Here is a 20,980-nt window from a genome sequence, read left to right as displayed (position 1 = left end):
GGGGTGAGGGAAAGAGGTGGCGAGCTGTAGGTAGACAGTAAAAAAGGAAATTGATGAGAGGGTAGTAAGAACGTAATCTAGATGGATGCAGAAAATAAATTGAAAAGGAAAATGAGGGAAAAAAGGAACAGCAGAAGAGAGGTGTGGGAGAGGGAAGGAGAGGAGAGAGATGCCAGACCAATGGGGGTGAAAGGAGAGATGGAAGGGGGAGGCATACAGTTTCTAGAAGGGGCATATAAAGGAGAGAAGATGCCATATAGGGAGGGGCAGAGAGACAGCAGACAGTGGACAGAAGGAAGAGAGTAACAAGATGAGGAAAGCAGAAATCAGAGAAGACAAAGGTAGAAAAATTTTTCTATTTATTTATTCCTTTAGGAGACATATGTCACTGTTTCTGTGGTATTGCATTTTATGCAGAGTCCAGCATTGTCTATGTATTTCTATTGTATCCCCCCTTTTACAAAACTGTGGAGTGTTTTTTAGCGCCAGCCGTGGTGGTAGCAGCTCTGATGCTCAAAATTCTATGAGCATCAGAGCTGTTACCACCGTGGCTAAAATCCACACTACAGTTTTGTAAAAGGGGGAGGGGTTAATTTGTGATGATATATTCCATACTAGGTGAAGGTGTTTTCTGTGTTCTGTGTGTTCGAAAGACATGGTTTTCTGTTAGGATTGACAGTGTAGGATTGATCTGTACTAGTCTGGCTTGTTTAGTTTTACAATGGGTGTATTGATGTACTGCTCACTGCAATATGTAAGATGCTGCCTTTTCCTAGGTACTCATGTGTGTCGTGTGGCTTGTTACTAAAAATCATGTTTTTCAGACAGATGGGGGGGTGCCAAAAAATGATGGGCCCTGGGTGTCACATATGCTAGGTACGCCACTGAACCCTGGCATTGTTTCATGGCAGTCAGCCCCATGGCCGATGATTAGTATCTCCTCTGGATTCTCTAGGATTTGGGGTCAGGGTTCCCTTGCAACCGATATGTGGAGAGTGATGAAGAAAAAGCAAAAGTGTTAAACAAATACTTCTGCTCTGTGTTCAGGGAAGAAAAACCTGGAGAAGGACCGAGATTGTCTGGTAAGGTTACTCTAGAAAATGGAGTAGATTCTGCACCGTTCACGGAGGAAAGTGTTTATGAACAACTTGAAAAACTGAAGGTGAACAAAGTGATGGGATCGGATGGGATCCATCCCAGGATACTGACAGAGCTCAGAGAGGTTCTGGCAGTTCCTATTAAAGACTTATTCAATAAATCTCTGGAGATGGAAGTGGTTCCTGGGGACTGGAGAAGAGCGGATGTGGTCCTATTCATAAAAGTGGTCACAGGGATGAAGCGGGAAACTATAGGCCGGTAAGCCTCACTTCAGTTGGAAAAATAATGATAGTGTTGCTGAAAGAAAGAATAGTGAACTTCCTAGAATCTAATGGGTTATAGGATCTGAAGCAACATGACTTTACTAAAGGTAAATTGTGCCAAACAAATCTGATTGAATTTTTTGATTGGGTGACCAGAGAACTGAATTGAGGACATATGCTAGATGTAATTTACTTAGATTTCAGCAAAGCCTTTGACACGGTTCCTCATAGGAAGCTCTTGAACAAACTTGAAGGGCTGAACTTAGGACCCAAAGTGGAGAACTGGATTAGAAACTAGTTGATGGACATACGCCAAAGTCTGGTGGTTAATGGAAGTCACTCGGAGGAAGGAAAGGTGAGTAGTGATAAGTGGAGTCCCTCAGGGTTCGGTGCTGGGGCCGATCCTGTTCAATATGTTTGTGAGTGACATTGCTGAAGGGTTAGAAGGAAAAGTTTGCCTTTTTGTGGGTGATACCAAGATTTGTAACAGAGTAGATACCGAGGAGGGAGTGGAAAACATGAAAAAGGATCTACAAAAGTTAGAGGAATGGTCTAAAATCTGGCAACTAAAATTCAATGCAAAGAAATGCAGAGAAATGCATTTGGGGATTAATAATCGGAAGAAGCCATATATGCTGGGAGGGGAGAGGCTGATATACACGGTAGTGAGAGGGACCTTGTGGTGATAGTGGCTGAAGATCTAAAGATGAAAAAACAGTATGACAAGGTGGTGGCTGCTGCCAGAAGGATGCTGGGCTGTATAAAGAGAGGTGTAACCAGTAGGAGAACAAAGTGTTGATGCCCATGTATAGGTCGTTAGTGAGGCCCCACTTGGAGTATTGTGTTCAGTTTTGGAGACCGTATCTGGCGAAGGACACAAAAAGGCTTGAAGCAGTCCAGAGGAGGGTGACGAAAATAATAGGAGGTTTGTGACAAAATACATATGAGGAGAGACTGGAAGCCCTGAGCATGTATACCTTAGAGGAAAGGAGGGATAGGGGAGATATGATTCAGACGTTCAAATACTTGAAAGTATTAATGTAGAACAAAATCTTTTCCAAAGAAAGGAAAATGGTAAAACCAGAGGACATAACTTGAGGTTGAGGGGTGGGAGACTCAAGAGCAATGTAAGGAAATTCTTCCTTACGGAGAGGGTGGTGGATGCCTGGAATGCGCTCCCAAGAGAGGTGGTGGAGAGGAAAAAGGTGACAGAGTTAAAAAAAGCATGGGATGAACACAGAGGATCTAGAATCAGAAAATAATAGTAAATATTGAAGAACTAAGGCCAGTACTGGGCAGACTTGCACGGTCTGTGTCTGTATATGGCCTTTTGGGAAAGGATGGGCTGGGGAGGGCTTCAATGGCTGGGAGGATGTAGAAGGAGCAGAGTGAGCTTTAACGGAGACTTCAGTAGTTGGAACCTAAGAACAGTACCGGGCAGAGCTTTAGATCCTTGCCCAGAAATAGCTAAGGAGAAGAAAAAAAAAAACAAAAACCAACCCAACAAATTTTTAGATTGAATCAGGTTGGGCAGACTAGATGGACCATTCAGGTCTTTATCTGCCATCATCTACTATGTTACTAAGGAGCACTAACCGATTAGCATATGCTAATTTGATTAGTGCATGATAATCGGTTAGCACACCTTAGTAAAAGAGGGGGTTTATGTTTGAGTAACTTTCAAATTTTGGCTTGCAAGCACAGATAGATTAAGGTTTAAAAAAAATTTGTACCAGTTGTGAATTCTGTCCTGACTGTTGATTCACTAAATACAAGCCCTTGGCTGGGAATGAACATGTGGCTCCCCAAGGTGTAATTTTCAACAAACGAGTCATGTTAGCCAAGGGTTTAATTATATTTCCTTAGGGAAGTAACAGATTAACATTTAAAATGTAATACCTTGATGAAACAAATAAGTAAAAGAAAACATCAACACATCTGATATGTGCAATAATTTTTTTATTTTTATTTATTAAGGGGTCCTTTTATTAAGTCGCGCTACCGGGGTTAGCTTGTCAGACATTTAATCACACGCTAACCCCCGCAGCAAGCAAAAAACCTAACGCCTTATCAATGGAGGCGTTAGAGACTAGCGCAGCAGGCTGTTTAATGCGCGGTATTCCGCGCGTAAAACCCCTACCACGCCTTCATAAAAGGATCCCTAAGATTTCTGCATATATTACAATATTTGAGAAATTACAAGAAAAACAGAAAATACCTCCATCATACAGTAGTAATAACAAGAAATTAAAATAAACATCAAGCCCACATCATGGAGAAAGTGAATAATTTACATGCGTGACAGGAAAATTTATACTTAATTCTGTTTAAACCCACAAATAGAAGTTTCCCCCTGGCTTCCCGGTCTTAGTTTCAGCTAATTACCGCAGCCTGCAGAGAGGATTATCAGTGCTGTAGCATTCCTTGCAGGCTGCCATCAGCCGCAGCACGTCCCTCTGCCTCTGATGTCAAGGGCAGGATCGCAGCAGAGGGAACGAGCTGCTGAGGACGATGGCAGCCTGCAAGGATCGCTACAGCACCGGCAATCCTTTCTGCAGGCTTCGGTAATTATCTGAACTTAAGAGCGGGAGGCCAGGGTGGAAGCCGGAGGACACTGAAAAGATTGGGCAGCACTAGTACAGACTGTGGGCCGCAAAATAGTACCTGGAGGGCCGCATGTGGCCCCTAAGCCATGTGTTTGAGACCACTGGTGTAGATAATAATAATAACAGTTTATATACCGCAGGACCATGAAGTTCTATGCAGTGTACAATGATTAAAAGATGCTACAGATTGAGTAGAATTAACAAAGTTAAGGGTTAACAACTAACAATTGTTAACAACTAACAATTAACAACTCTAGAGATCAGTTGTTGTGGACTAAGATTGTATAGGCCAGTTACCTAAATACTTCAGGAACAGATGGACTGGAGGGAGCTTAGACAGAGACTTCAGTAATTGGAACCTAAGAACAGCACCAGGCAGAGCTTTGGATTCTTGCCCAGAAATAGCTAAGAAGAAGAAAAAAAAACTCCAACAAATTTTTAGATTGAATCAGGTTGGGCAAACTGGATGGACCACTCGGGTCTTTAGCTGCCGTCATCTACTATGTTACTATAAGCCTGAATTAACGGGGACAGATCAGAGACAGAAAAATGTCTATTTCATTCTGAATAATTATTCTAGCAGGGTGGAGGTCTTCAGGCAAGTAATGGCATGATGTCATCTGCCATGTGTCAATGATGGCCACTTGGATCCCCGAGAACACTCTTCTTAAGATGATGTCCAACTGCAGGGACTGCCAATCATTGAAATCTAAGCCCTTGAACCCCGTGTTGGCCGACTTGATGATAACAGTGGTCCGAGGGCTCCTGTGCAAGAGATCTACCACCGCCCTACGGATATTCTGTACCCGTCGGATGTATATGTCCACAGGCAAGTAGGTGAAATGGGCCCAGATGGTGAAAACGATCACCACTTGAGGTCCCCCGCCGATCCCATCAATGTCATTTGCCATGTAGTGAACGTCTGCCACTAAAGGTTTGCCATGTGTCCTCAACGGTCTTCCATGTACTCTCCACTGAACCAGGTAGTTGTTTTCTGGGTCTATGGCCAATAAAGGGCCTATGTAAGGTGCTACATGTAAATCAATCCTCTTTAGAGCTGTAAAAGACAAAGTTACCCAGTATTACTGTCAATAGCAGTGTTAGAACAAGGTTATAAGAAGGCTGAGGCCTGATAATGGGTCAAAGGTTAATTCTGAGACTCCTTCATGCAAGCTGCACATATATTTTCCTGACCTGTGAGTTGGACTATGTTCTGTTTCTTGGATATTGACTGGTTGTATTGGCTTTCTCTATATGTTTACTTCTCAATAAAGATGTTTCAAACCAAAAAAGAAGAAGTTTGTTTTGGAAAAACAGGAGCAGAAAACATTCTGCCCAATATTCAAAGTGATTTAAGCAGGCAGGAGAAGCTCTTAAATCGCTTGAGGCCGCCCAACCACTAATATTCAGCAGCTTTTCATTGGGTTGTCTCACTGAGTATCAGTTTTGACCACCCATGTCTAAAGTGGACAGATCAGAGGCAGTACAGGTGGCAAAGTTAGGGAGGAACCAGCAGTTAGAACACCTACATAGCTAACCAGACAATTTTAGTCCAGCTCATACACAGTCCTAAATTCTTCTTGCCTGCACCCTCATAATATTTGGGTCCCAATGTAATACTTACCCCATCTTTGGCATCCTAAGCCCCCCCAAATATCCTTCTCACTATACCCTTTAACCTTCATTGGAGTTTCTTTCTCTCTCAACTCTTGTAAACCGTGCCGAGCTCTACGATTGTAGAGAGGATGCGGTATATAAACCTAAGGTTTAGTTTAGTTTAGTGTTGATTTCTCCCTCTCACCCTTCTGAAGCACACTCCCTTCGGATTCTCCTCCCACCTTCCTCCCCAAAGCACATCACCTGTCTGATCCTCCTTCTTCCCTCTGATTCCCCCAAAAGCACATCACCCATATATCTTCCTCCCTCCCTCACTACCTCCCTCAGATGACTCAAGATCTGCACCTTCAAGCCCCCTCCCAATACTATAACCCATCCCACCCAATTCCATTCAGCCTAGGCTGACTCCCGGGCCTACCTAAAATTCCTGGTGTTCCAGTAGGGGCTATGGGAGCAGGGATGAACCCCACAAGTCAGTACTTGTGATAAACTGTGATATTTCTAAAGAAACTGTTTGGGGTATACACTCCTAAAAGCTTTTACACTCTCCACAGAATTTTGATCATGTGACCCCTCTTTTTAAATAGGTACCTTGGCTCCCTCTATCAGCATCTGTGTTAAGTTATAAGTTAAGTTATACAGTATAGTTGAGGGCTGCCACACAAAACTCAAAGTCCTAGATTTCAAACGTACGGACTTTAGTAAAATGGGAGCATATCTGAAGAAAGAGCTGTTAGGATGGAAAGACATAAGGGAAGTGGAAAAACAGTGGTCTAAGCTGAAAGGAGCAGTAAAAATAGCTACTGTGAGGAAAATAAATAAAAACAAGAGAAAAAGGAAACCAAAATGGTTCTCTAAACTTGTGGCGGAGAAAATAAAGGCAAAAGAGCTGGCGTTCGTGAAATATAAAAATTTCCAAGAAGAGGAGTACAGAAAGGACTACCGGGTGAAACTAAAAGAAGCCAAGAAATAGATACATCTGGTGAAAGCGCAAACGGAAGAGCAAATGGCTAGGAATGTAAAAAAGGGAGACAAAATTTTTTTCAGATATATTAGTGAAAGGAAAAAGATGATATGCATCGATATGTGGAGAGCAATGAGGAAAAAGGAAACATGTTAAACAAATATTCTGTTCTGTGTTCACGGAAGAAGATCCTGGAGAATGACCAAGATTGTCTGGAAAAGTTATACACGAGAATGGAGTAGATACCGTGTCATTCACGGAAGAAAGTGTTTATGAACAACTTGAAAAATTGAAGGTGGACAAAGCGATGGGAACAGACTATTGAATGAGCTCAGAGAGGTTCTGGCGGGTCCTATTAAAGATTTATTCACGAAATCTTTGGAAATGGGAGTGATTCCTGGAGTGGTTGTAGAGATGAAGCGGGAAAATACAAGCCTCACTTTGGTTATTAGAAAAATAATGGAAGCATTGCTGAAAGAAAGGATAGTGAAATTCCTAGAATCAAATGGGTTGTAGGATCCGAGGCAACATGATTTTACTAAAGGTAAATCGTGCCAAACAAATCTGATTTAATTTTTTGATTGGGTGATTGCAGAATTGGATCAAGGGCATAAACTAGATATAATTTACTTAGATTTCAGCATAGACTTTGACACGGTTCCTCATAGAAGGCTCTTGAACAAACTTAATGTGCTGAAGTTAGGACCCAAAGTGATGAACTGGATTAGAAACTGGTTGACAGACAGATGCCAGAGAGTGGTGGTTAATGGAATTCGCTCGGAGGAGGGAAAGGTGAGTAGTGGAGTCCCTCAGGGATCGGTGCTGGGGCCAATCCTGTTCAATATGTTTGTGAGTGACATTGCCGAAAGGTTAGAAGGAAAACTTTGCCTGTTCGCGGATGATACCAAGATTTGTAACAGAGTAGACAGCGAGGAGGGAGTGTACTAGCAGCCAGCCCGGCTTCTTTCTACTCATGGCTTTAGTGATTTTGAAACTAATTCCACAGTACCTGCATATTATTTAATGACCGGACCTTTGAGAAAGGCTTTGTTAGCCGAAACACGGCCCCGTGCTAGTTTTTAATATGATTGATGTGGATATTTTTCTTAACATTGATTGAAGAAATAAAGGATGGTCTGTTTTGTTATTGGATTATATAATACACACATCTTAGTATTTGATAATACAGGGTGGGCCAAATGTAGGTATACACTATTTATTCATTATTTGTTTTTATTATGGGATCATGAATAACATTTATGTGAAGATTTATTATCATTCAGTACTGTACTATACCTATTCAATACTTGTACAATAAAAAGAAATAATGAATAAATACTGTATTCCTACTTTTGGCCCACCCTGTATATTCCCACATTTTATATCTAAAGTTAAGCACCGGCTTATTTAATGACCAAAACATTTATTGGGATATATTAACTGCCTTTTTCATGAAGAAATTCACTTAACAGTAATCAGGTACTCAAGTATTTTCCCTATCTATCCTGGAAGACTAACAATTTAATTGTGGTACCTGGGGCAATAGAGGGGTAAAATCTAACCACCCCACTTTTATTTTTGTTTTTCTTTTCTTTATATTTTGTTTATCCAATCTTCTGTTTATTGGGTTATGTTGACTTTGTTCTGCGGCCTCCATTCTTGTTCTTACATCACTGAATTAAGTCACTGATCGCTCCGATTTGACTGTTGGTACAGGTCCAACTGTTAAAGGGCCTCCTACCTGCTAAGTATTTCCATCATTTGGGATTTTGAAGACCTCAATCATCCCCTTGAACATCTTTTTTTTTTATTTTTTATTTATTTGTTTATAAGATTTTACATTATTATCAAGCTTAACTTGTACAGAAAGTATAATCAAGAAAATATAATATTTAGGTTAACTTCCAATCCTAATAATGGATCAAAGTATAAAGGAAAAAAGAAAACATTTCTTATCTTAATCACACACTAGTCCTCAATTTTGGATCCAAGATTAACGAAAAGAGTAATTAAATTAAAGAATAATTTACAAAGAAAATTACTGAATCTGGTCTGATGCAGAGCTAATTATCACTAGGTACAGTTGGTATTCCACACTCAAGACGTTTCAGAGAAAGAAAAGCAATCAAATGAGCCGGTTCTACAAAAACATATTTAAAAGAACGGTATCTGATGACACATTTACATGGATATCTAAGAAAGAAAAAAGCTCCAATCTGGGTCACACCTGGCTTCAACATTAGGAATTCCCTTCTTCTCTTCTGAGTCTCCCTTGAGACATCAGGAAATATTTGAATACGGAGACCCAGGAAGTCCTTAGACCTATTTTTAAAGAAAAGTTTAAGCATCCAGTCCTTATCTGGAGCCAAAGCTACAGTCAGTAAGAGAGTGGCTGAGATAGCCAATTCTCTATCTGATTGTTCCAATAAAGTGGAAACGTCCAAGGGTGCTTCCTGCGACATTCCTTCATCTTCTTTCTTTTGAGGATCCCGATTTCTTGTGGGCAAATAATATACCCTTGTAAGAAGTGGTAAAGAATCCTCAGGTATTGTTAATATCTCCAGAAAGTAGCGCTTTATCATTTCTCGTGGAGAAATTGATGAAATTTTTGGAAAGTTAATTAAACGCAAATTATTCCCTTTGAACATCTTTTTTCCAAGATGAGAGAGAGCCCCAACCTGCTGTTCAGCTGATTCCTGGTGTCAAGGGAGGTGGCTTGATGAGACGTCTGATGTGTTGGCAGTGATCGGTCCGCCGAGAGTAGTGAGACATTTCACATAGGAGGAGGAGGTGGCCTGTAGAAATTTTGGCAGCAGATTGAGTGAGAGGTGCAGCCGAGGTGGCGCGACGCTACGTATAAGCCTGCGGGGGTGTCCGATGTGCTGGCAAGGACCTGCGAGGTTGGTGGTGGCGGTTGTCCGGTTGGTGATGGAAAAGCGCCTTCATATATGATTCATTCCAGCGATGGGCCGATTTCATTGCAGCTGTCAGCTGTTCAAGCGGACAAACTGTCACTACGGAATTGATTCCTGAATCCTTTCTCTCCTTTGGCTTGTCAACTATTCAGACTGCTTATATTAATGTCTGACTAGAATTTATTAATTCAATTTAATTTAAATATAGTACTTAATATTTAATCTTTTTTTTTATTTATCATTTTATCCTTGTTTTTATCCTTGTTGGATTGTACATATCTTGTCTCTATCTCTATTTTTTATCTTTCCTATCTGAATATGTTCTATGGAGTTCCTTTCAATATTGAATTGTTTCATTGTAAACCGCTTAGGTCAGTAAAATGGGGGAGCGGTATATCAAATGTTCAATAAACATAAACATAACCACTAGAACACACGATCACTTACAAATGTCCATCTCTAAAATTCATAACTCCACTCCTTTATGTGGTCCCTCAACCTCCTGCAAATACATACTATCAAAGATACACATGTATGTACAGAAAAGCAATTTTCAATGAGTCTCTAGAATTTGGAGTGGTAGCAGAGGACTGGAGAAGGGCGGATGTGGTCCCTCTCCACAAAAGTGGAAGTAAGGAAGAAGTAGGGAATTACAGGCTGGTAAGTCTGACTTCTGTGGTAAGCAAATTAATGAAAAAGAGAATGGTCAGGTTTCTGGAATCCTCTGGATTACAGGACTAGAGGCAACATGGTTTCACTAGAGGTAGACCTTGTCAGACAAATCTGATCAATTTCTTTGACTGGGTGACCAGAGAATTGGATAGAGGATGTGTGCTAGATGTGAAGTATTTAGATTTTAGCAAAGCCTTTGACAGTGTTCTGTCACAGTGGAACTGAAGGCACTTCAAGCAATGGAGGAGGAAGACAGAGATGTGGAGACGCAGAGATGCAGAAAACTCAAAGTAGTGGAGGAGAAAGATAGAGATGCAGAGAATAAAGAGACAGAGAACACCATTGAAGAAGAAGTCCGATAGCTGGAGAAGTACAGGGAGGCCATGGAAAATCACCAGCAACAGTGGAACTGCCGAGACTCACCTGCAGAGAGTGTGGACCAACCGACGGACAACCACCACAAAGGAATAGGTGACACAGCAGCGAGAACGAAGGACACGGACCTATGGCTGGAGAGATGGAAGTACACCAGGGACACGGACCTGCAGCTGGAGAATCAAGAGAAGATAGAGAGGACAGAAATCGTCGTGGGGGACTCCATCATCAGACATGTAGACAGCCACATTGTGGGAGGAAGACTGGATCGGCTGGTGACCTGCCTACTGGGAGCCAAGATAGAAGACATAGTGAGCCGCATCAACAGGATCATCGACAGTGTGGAAGAAGAAGATACGGTGATCCATGTGGGGACGAACATCATGAGCAACAGGAACTACAACAGAGAAGTACTGAAGGACCAGTTCCGGATGCTAGGAAGGAGCTGAAGCCCAGAACGTAGAGGATAGCATTCTCAGAGATCCTGCCTGTACCCAGGGCAGATAAGAAGAGGTAGATGGAGCTGCAAGCAGTCAACGCGTGGATGCGGCGCTGGTGTGAGGAAGAAGGATTCCACTTCATGCGCAACTGGACGACATTCTGGGGGAAGAACAAGCTATTCAGGAAGGATGGACTCCACCTCAGCAGAGATGGAATGAGGCTACTTGCAAGCAACATCAAGAGAGAAGTTGAGATGTTTTTAAACTATGAAGAAGGGGAAAGCCGACAGTCATCCGAGAGAGAGAGTTGATGGTTTGGGAACTGGTATACCCGGAGGATACTGTGCAGGAAGATAGAGGGGAAGACTCACCGGATCACAGGCAAGAAAGACCAAAAGGGACACAAGAGAAAAGGAAATGCAAGAAAGGAACAGGCCGCAAACTCAAGTGTATGTACACGAACGCAAGGAGCCTTAGCAATAAGATGGGTGAATTAGAAGCTGTGGCACAAAAAGATAACGTTGACATCATCGGCATCACGGAAACATGGTGGATTGAGGAAAATGTCTGGGACACTATGCTACCAGGATACAAACTATACTGCAGAGACAGAGTGGCTCAAAAAGGTGGGGGCATTGCCATATACGTCAAAGAGGGAATTGAATATACTGAAGAGAACACACCACAACCGATGGATAAGTTAAGAATCTCTATGGGTCAAAATTCCAGGAACAAATGGACTGGAAATGAAGATTGGCATCTACTACCGACCCCCAGGGCAGTCCAAAGAAATTGATGAAGAAATGATGGATGAGATTAAACGAAACTTGAAGGGAGGCAAAGCAGTTATCATGGGCGACTTCAACTATCTGGGGATAGACTGGAACCTAGGTACCTCCGGCTGCACTAGGGAGGCCAAGTTCCTGGATGATGTAGATTGCTTCCTGGAACAACTTGTCAAGGAAAATACAAGAGGAAATTCAATTCTGGACTTAATTCTAAATGGACTGCGAGGACCGGCATAAGGTATAGAAGTAGAAGGGACACTGGGAAACAGCGATCACAATATGATCCGCTTCGACCTAGATGCAGAGTCGAAACATCAGTCCAAAATGACAGCCACGGCACTGAACTTTCAAAAAGGGAATTACGAAGAGATGAGACGCATGGTGGGGAAGAAGATTAAGAAGAGGATAAGCATTGTAAAAACGCTAGAGCAAGTTTGGTCCATTTTTAAGGACATGGTCACCGAAGCACAAAATCTATATATAATAATAATAATAACAGCTTATATACCGTAATACCGTGAAGTTCTATGTGGTTTACAAAGATTAAGCAAAGGTACAAAATGACTTTAAGAGGGGAGGAAGAAAGAGGGTTAATAGGACAGGAAATCCATTTTTGAGGAGAGAGTGATCAATAGAACAAGTTAATCGCTATAGAGGGGAGAGAGAAGAGAGGATCAGTTGTCTAGATATTTTAGGAACAGGTGTGTTTTCAGATGTTTCCTAAATTCCTCATAAGTAGTGGGCGAAAGCAATTTTTCTAGGTCTTTACCCCATGATGCTGCTTGGTGCGAGAGAAGATGTTCATGGTGTTTTTTCAGTTTACAACCTCTCACTGGGGGGAAACGAAGTTGGAATGTGAGCTTCTCTTGTGTCTGTTGGCTGAGAAGACAAAAAGGTCAGTTATATATTTAGGGGCAAGTCCGTGTAGTTCTTTGAAGCAGAAGCAGGCAAATTTAAACTTTACGCGTGCCTCCATTGGCAGCCAATGCAGCTGCCGGTAGTAGGGTGTCACGTGGTCAAACTTCCTCAGCCCAAAGATCAGTTTGACCGCTGCATTTTGCATCAATTGTAAACGCTGCATTTTCTTTTGGGAAATTGCTAAATAGGCGATGTTACAGTAGTCAAGTAGACTCAGTATGAGGGATTGGACTAGGGTTCTGAATGCCGCTGTATCGAAATAAGCTTTAATGGATCTGAGTTTCCAGAGAGTGAAAAATCCCTTTCTGATCAAGGAGTCCACCTGGTCTCTAATGGTAGGCACTGATCCAAAGTTATACCTAGTATCTTTATGGTAGGTTGGATAGGGTAATTAAGATTATTGATACATAGTGGTGATTTGGTGTCAAGCGGATGTGGCGAAGTTGTCTTTTCTGAATTAAGTTTGAGCCTAAAGGTTGTCATCCAGTGCTCCATCACATTTATGGCTTCTGAAGCTTTAGGAATAGTGTCAGAGATAGAATTAACGAATGGGATGATGATCGTAAAATCATCTGCATAACTAAATAGTTTTAGCCCTAACTGGGTTAGCTGCGTGCCTAGTGAGGACATGTAGACGTTGAAGAGCAATGGAGATAGCGGAGACCCTTATGGCACACCGGATGGATTGCTCCAGGTATCTGAAAGTTCATAATTAAAACGTACTTGATAAGTGCGGGACATAAGGAAGCCACGGAACCAATTCAGCACCTCGTCCCTGATACCAGTGGCGTTTAGGCATTGCAGCAGTTTCCCGTGGTCTACTAGATCAAAGGCAGAACTCATATCGAATTGCATAACCAGGGCATTAAGGCCCTTACTAAACAGTAGGCACAGATTGTCTAAAATAGCCGCAATTACTGTCTCAGTACTGAATAACGGTCTAAAACCAGATTGAGTTTCATGTAGGAGAGAGAACTGATCCAGATAATCCATCAGTTGGGTGTGTACCAATCCCTCCATAATTTTTACAATAAATGGAATGGATGCTACTGGTCTGTAGTTGGATACCGCGTATCAACAAGGGATCCAAGAGGAAAAAGAACAAAGAACTGGTGTGGCTTACTGTACAGGTTAAGAAAGCGATCAGAGACAAAAAAACCTCGTTTAAGGAATGGAAAAGGTCTAAAATGGGTGAAAACTGGAATAAGCACAAACATCAACGCAGGTGCCATAAGGTGGTAAAAGGGGCCAAAAGAGACTATGAGGAAAAAAATAGCCAGGAGGCGAAGAACTTCAAGCCGTTCTTTCGATATATTAAAGGGAAACGATCCACAAAGGAAGTGGTGGGACCATTGGATGACCGTGGAATGAAGGGAGTGCTAAAGGAGGACAAAGCAATTCCGACAAACTGAACACATTTTTGTGTCTATATTTACTGAAGAGGATATACACAGCATACCGGAACCCATCAGGCTATATGCTGGAAACGAAGACGGGAAACTGACAGGGTTCACAGCCAGTCTAGAAGAGGTATGCAGGCAGATTGACAAGCTTAAGAGCGATAAATCCTCAGGACCAGATGGCATCCATCTGAGGGTCACCAAGGAACTGAAAGGGACTATAGCCGAACTGCTTAAACTAGTAGCCAACCCATCGATCAAATTGGGAAAGATTCCTGAGGATTGGAAGGTGGCGAATGTTACGATGGGAGCTCACGGTAGCCATTTTTTATGAGCGATCTGCACGGGGCAGGAGTGTAGGAAGATTGCTCCTGCCCTGAAACCCACTAGACCACCAGGTAAGGCTTAAGGGATGCTGGGGGGAAGTGGGGGGTGGGTCAGAACCGGCCTGAATATTATTCACGTTTTTTTCATATTCGCAGGCCGGCTCTGCCCCTAACCCCTGTGGATACGGAGGGAGAAGTGTACTACAAAAGATTGCAAAAAGAGGATGACAGACAAAAATATCTGGAAAAGTTTAGAGAAGCTGGTCATGTAGTCAGGAAAGCAAATATGCAACTGAAAGAAAAATAGCTGACATGGTAAAATGGAGAGACAAGACTTTTTTTTAGATATATTTCTTATTGTATTTTCCTTTTATGTATTCTTTCTATATAAAATTGTATTTCTGCCCCCTTCTAATGTTTTAATGGCTTGAGTTTGTCTGTTTAGTCCTGGTTTGTCCAATAATTTAATACATATATGTTTACAATGCAGACATGTTTGTCTTCCTATAATTTTTAAATACTTTGTTCAACGCTTTGTACTGCTGGATAAGTGTTTAATCAAATACTTTGAATAAACTATAATAGGAAGAAGTGCAAAAGTGGCATTGTGAGACTCAAAGGTGAAGGAGAAAAATATGTAGAAGCTGATAAAGAAAAAGCTGAATTGCTTAACAAATATTTCTGTGTTCATAGCTGAAGCGCCGGGAGTTGCACCACAGAAGACAAACAAGAATAGGGATGAAGGAGTGGTATACTCTGATAGATTTTCAAAGGTTGTATTCGTGAGGAGCTAGCTAAAATAAAGGTAGACAAAGTGATGGAGCTGCACGGTGTACATCCCAGGGTGCTGAAGGAACTTAGGGAAGTTCTGGTGGCTCCGCTGACTGCCCTTTTCTCTAGAGTCGGGAGTGGTACTGGAGGACTGGAAAAGGGCGGATGTGGTCCCTCTCCACAAAAATGGAAGTAAGGAAGAAGTAGGGAATTACAGGCCGGTAAGTTCGACTTCTGTGGTAAGCAAATTATTACAAACGTTTATAAAACAGAGAATGGTCAGGTTTCTGGAATCCAGTGGATTACAGGATAGAGGCAACATGGATTCACTAGAGGTAGGTCTTGCCAGACAAATGTGATCAATTTCTTTGACTGGTTGACCAGAGAACTGGATAGAGGGAATGTGCTAAATGTATTGTGTTTAGGTTTTAGCAAAGCCTTTGATAGTGTTCCACACAGACATCTAATAAATAAACTGAGTGCACTCAGGATGGGTTCTAAAGTGACGGGCTGGATCAAGAACTGGTTGAGTGGAAGACAACAGAGGGTAGTGATAAATGGAGATCGCTCTGAGGATAAGGAGTTACCTGTGGTATGCCTCAAGATTCTGTTCATAGGCTTGTTCTTTTTTTTTTAAGTTCAATCATCTTTATTAGCATTTAAGAATATACATACAATCATGGGCATGAATGACAGTATCCATGACAGTGACAACGAAATGCATGTGGATGGACATCCATGCCTCAGTGCATAATCATAGTAGTAATGATGCACCTATCCATCCTTTCCATAAAGAAGTATTTCCTTAGATTACTTTTGAGGCTATCCCCCTGCGACAGAGCGTATGAAACCCTACCACTTCCCCTGCTTGACACTGTGGCTCGGACTCAGAATAAACCTCAGGAAATCCCTTCACTCCCTCTCCTGGCTAAATTGTCTCACAACCACAGCAGCACTGAAAAAGAGTTTCTCCCAGGGAGGGAGGAGGGGAGAAAAGTAGGAAACCAGAAAGTGACTCAGGGGAACTTAAAAGGCCGAACCAGACCCAGGAGGAGTGGTGTGTACTAGAGGGAACCTAGGAGCTGGAGAAGCTGGTTAAAGGGCCTGGCACTGACAAAGTTTGTAGGAAGTAAGACTCTACTGCATTTACCAACCCTGTATTTGTTCTAGTGGCACGCCCTATGGAGAAGGGGACTTGTGTTTGAGAAAGACTGGGGAAAAGCCTATTTCATTTGAAGAACACAAACTTATAGGAGCCTGTGAGGAAACAGGTTCTGCACTACTGTTGAATAAAATAGTTTTTTTCCTTGAATGCCCAGAGTGTGGTCTGTCTGTCCGGCTATGCAACCCTTCTCCTGAGCAAGCTGCCCCAATCTATCACACCCTCTTCAACTTCATCTTATGCCCTCTTGTTCCAGAGCTCCCTTTCACTTGTAAGAGACCGACCTCCTGTCAATTTATGCCACGGAGATTTATAGAATTGTCCCAATAACAAAGTTATTTTAGAAAGAATATTCATATTTGTGTGTGTGTATGTGTGTGAGTGCACAAGCATGTATTTGTGTGTTTGTTTCACATTTCACTATAACCAATATAATCAAACTGAATGCAGAGTCAGTGATGCGTGAATATTTCGGATAGGTGCTACATCAAAAGTCTTTATAATCTGATGGGATAGAAGCAGTGGCATAGTGAGGGTGAGAGGTGCCCGGGGCAGCTTGCGCCCATCCTGCCCTACTCTCCACCCTACCTTCCCCGCTCAATCCTGCCGCATACGCCCTTTCCCCCGTATTTCTTTTATGTTCCAGGCACGAGCAGCACCCAATCTTCCTCGAATGTCACTTCCTAGGCGCGTGTCCAGGAAGTGATGTCAGAGTAAGAGCCGGCACTGGCACGAGCAGCAGGTTGTGGTTGCTGCTCATGCCCGGAACGTTAAAGAGGTATGGGGGAAGGGGAGGGGTACTTGCATGCTGTAATGGGGGGGATATGAGTGGGGAGGGTGGAGAGGAGGACAGGAGCTGGCACCCCCATCAAGATGATGCCTGGGGTAGACCACCCCCCCTTACTATGCCACTGAATAGAAGGAACACATCCTGACCTTTGTACACCTAAGTGCACATCGGTTAAGCGCACGCTTCGGTTATCCGTACCCGACCAGCATGGTCCCGGTTTTTTTACATTATAGTCAATGGACGTAAACTCTGGATATTTGCAATTCTGATAAGCACACAATCCGCTTATGCGCACTGATGTCGTAGGTACCACCTTTATTCTTTTATGTAACGTTCACTCCAGTTAAAAGAACATAAGAACTGCCATCTCCGGATCAGATCCATGGTCCATCGAGTCCGGTGATCCGCACACGCGGAGGCCTAGTCAGGTATATACCTGATTTAGTTTTAGTCATCTATGCCTCTCGTAAGGAGATGTGCATCTAATTTGCCTTTGAATCCTAGCACAGTGGATTCCTTAATAACCTCCTTTGGGAGAGTATTCCAGGCGTCTACAACTCGTTGCATGAAGCAGAACTTCCTGACATTTGTCCTGGACTTGTCCCCCCTTAGCTTCAAACCATGTCCTCTTGTCCGTGTCACATTGGACAATGTAAATAATTTATTTTCCTGCTCTATTTTATCGATGCCTTTCAGTATTTTGAACGTCTCGATCATGTCCCCTCGCAGCCTCCTCTTCTCAAGGGAGAACAGTCCCAGTTTCTTGAGTCGTTCCTCATATTCCAAGTTCTCCATACCTCTTATTAGCTTCGTTGCTCGTCTCTGCACCCTCTCCAGCAGTTTTATATCCTTCTTTAGGTTGGGAGACCAATGTTGGACACAGTATTCCAAGTGTGGTCTGACCATTGCTCTATAAAGCGGCATTATGACTTTCTTCGATCTACTCGTGATTTCTTTCTTTATCATGCCTAACATTCTGTTTGCTTTCTTTGCCGCTGCCGCGCATTGTGCTGATGGCTTCAGGGTCCTATCTATCAGTACACCCAGGTCCTTTTCTTGTTCGCTCTTATCCAGAGTTGCGCCTGACATTCTATACTCGGGTTCCTTATTCTTACTACCTAAATGCATTACTTTGCATTTCTCCACGTTGAACTTCATCTGCCATTGCTCTGCTCATTTCTCTAACTGATACAAGTCGCTCTGGAGTTCCTCGCTATCCTCCTGCGCTCTGATTGCTTGGCATAGCTTTGTGTCGTCTGCAAACTTAATGATCTCACTGGATATTCCGTCTTCCAGGTCATTGATATAAATATTAAATAGAATCGGCCCAAGTACCGAGCCCTGGGGCACACCACTAGTCACTTTCTCCCAGTCGGAGAACTTCCCATTTATGCCCACTCTCTGCTTTCCGTTTTCCAGCCATTTGCCTATCCACTTTTGTATATCTCCCTCTATTCCATGGCTTTGTAGTTTCCTGAGAAGTCTTTCATGTGGAACTTTGTCGAACGCTTTCTGGAAGTCGAAATATATTATGTCCACCGGCATTCCACTATCAATTTGCTTGTTCACGGTCTCAAAAAATTGAAGTAAATTCGTTAAACATGATTTCCCTTTCCTGAACCCATGTTGACTGGGTTTCAGCAAGTCGTGTGTATCTAAGTGCCGGACTATGCTATCCTTGATCAGTGCTTCAACCATTTTTCCAGGGAAAGACGTAAGGCTCACAGGTCTGTAGTTGCCCGGTTCTCCTCTCGATCCTTTTTTGAAAATTGGCGTGACGTTCGCTATCTTCCAGTCGTCTGGTATCTGTCCAGTTCTGATTGTCAGATTGGCAAGTTTTTGCAATAACTCTCTGATTTCAACCTTCAATTCCTTTAAGACTCTCGGGTGAATTCCATCCGGTCCAGGGGATTTGTCACTTTTAAGTTTGTCGATCTGGTAGTATATCTGGTCCAACTCCACTTCAACTGTGGTGAGGCTGTCTTCTATTACTCCACTAAACACTTTCACTGCTTCTGGTATTTTTGCGGTATCCTTCTCCGTAAAGACGGACGCAAAGAAGGAATTTAGTTTGTCTGCAATTTGTTTATCTTCCTTGATGTACCCTTTTCTTCCCTGGTCGTCCAGGGGTCCCACCGCCTCTTTTGCGGGGTTTTTCCCTTTCACGTATCTAAAGAAGGGCTTGAAGTTTTTGGCCTCTTGCACTATTTTTTCCTCATAGTCCTTTTTGGCATCCCTCACCGCCTTGTGACATTTCTTCTGATCATCTTTATGTTTTTTCCATGCTTCGGTTGTTTTCATGTGTTTCCATTTTTTGAAAGAGTCCTTCTTTTCTTTTATGGCTTCCCTCACCTGTCTGGTAAGCCATGCCGGTTCTCCCTTACCTTTTGTTCTCCCTTCTTTGGAAATCCTCGGAATGTGGAGATTTTGTGCTTCTGTGATAGTATTTTTCAGTAGGGACCATGCCTGGTCTACCGTTTCAAGTTTGTCCACCTTTTTCTTGAGTCGTTGTTTCACCATGGCTCTCATGCGATCGTATTTGCCCTTTTTAAAGTTTAAGGTTGTGGTTAAGGTTTTGGCACGTTTTCTATTCCCGATGTCAAGCTTAAAGTTGATCACATTGTGATCGCTCGTCTTTGGCTGAACGTGTCCACCATGCTGATGTCAGATGCCGCTTAGGGCCTGTCCCCTAAGAGTGGTGTACTCCAAGTCCTTCTGCAGTTGCTCACGTAGGGTTTCCCAATTAAAGCGATAGAGACCTCTACACCGCTTTCAAACGTAGCGAAGCTGTTGGTTTCAAGGTGCCTGCCTATTGAATGTGAAAGCAACAAAAAGCAAAGGGATAATCGCAAACTTCAAATGTCATTACTGGTCACTCGTCCTAAGATATATGATGGCAGTGATCAATGCAAGCATGAAATCCTGCCCCCGAGCTGCTGATCCCGCAGAAAAATGACGGTGCTCACATGGTACTGCAATTAAGCACCTGCTCCATTTAAGCGCACGTGGCAAACGGTCCGAAGGGCTTGCACTTAAGTGGAGTCGTCTGTATTTCATTTACTTTGCATAGTAGATGAGTATATAAATTATGTGGTGTCTAACTAGGAAACTGAACAGAGACTCATAGAAAATTCACTCACAAGTATGACTTTTAGGATCTCGTTTTTCCATCTAGACCAGTGGCCTCAAACTCAAACCCTTTGCAGGGCCACATTTTGGATTTATAGGTACTTGGAGGGCCTCAGAAAAAATAGTTAATGTCTTATTAAAGAAATGACAGTTTTTCATGAGGTAAAACTCTTTATAGTTTATAAATCTTTCCTTATGGCTAAGTCATAATAATAATAATATTGTAATTTATAGCTAAAGAGACATATGATGAAGAAACTGTTTTATTTTACTTTTGTGATTATGATAAACATACCGAGGGCCTCAAAACAGTACCTGGTGGGCCGTATGTGGCCCTTGGGCCATGGGTTTGAGACCACTGATCTAGACACACAGGAGGTCTGTATTATTACTGAGAGAAGTGATATGCAATCAGTAGCTTACAGGGAACAAAGTCATCAAGGTAGTGCCACCACTGACGCAGGGTCGAATCTCCGAACATATACACCACTTTCCCACTAAGGCACTTGGTGACATTGGGTGGTGTGGGGAACTTCTTGGTGGAACAGACCCGGGATGTCCACTTGTCGTCATAATAGAATCCAGAAGGATTTGGGATCAGCAGTCCCGGTGTGCAAAGGGGTAGCAGTGGCTCACCTGAGAATTGCAAAACTCAATGAAAAAACTTCAGGGGATCATTTTTAGTAATAACCCCCCTTCCCCCCCACACACACACACATATACACAGCATACACAGTTACTAAGAT

General features: G+C 42.6%; 1 protein-coding gene across 1 annotated transcript in view; it reads right to left on the bottom strand.

Annotated features, from left to right (window-relative positions):
* LOC117349552 (NXPE family member 3-like) overlaps positions 1–20,980 on the bottom strand; it is a 246,342-nt gene that overhangs the window by 150,869 nt on the left and 74,493 nt on the right. Inside the window, exon 3 of the mRNA XM_033923111.1 lies at positions 20,658–20,870. Within this exon, the coding sequence (XP_033779002.1) occupies positions 20,658–20,870 (213 nt within the window). The remainder of the gene's footprint in view (positions 1–20,657; positions 20,871–20,980) is intronic.

The sequence above is a fragment of the Geotrypetes seraphini genome, chromosome 16 (assembly GCF_902459505.1).
Source record: "Geotrypetes seraphini chromosome 16, aGeoSer1.1, whole genome shotgun sequence".
In the NCBI taxonomy this organism is placed as follows: domain Eukaryota; kingdom Metazoa; phylum Chordata; class Amphibia; order Gymnophiona; family Dermophiidae; genus Geotrypetes; species Geotrypetes seraphini.
The sequence above is the reverse complement of the archived record's forward strand: the minus strand, read 5'-3'. Positions and strand labels throughout refer to the sequence as shown.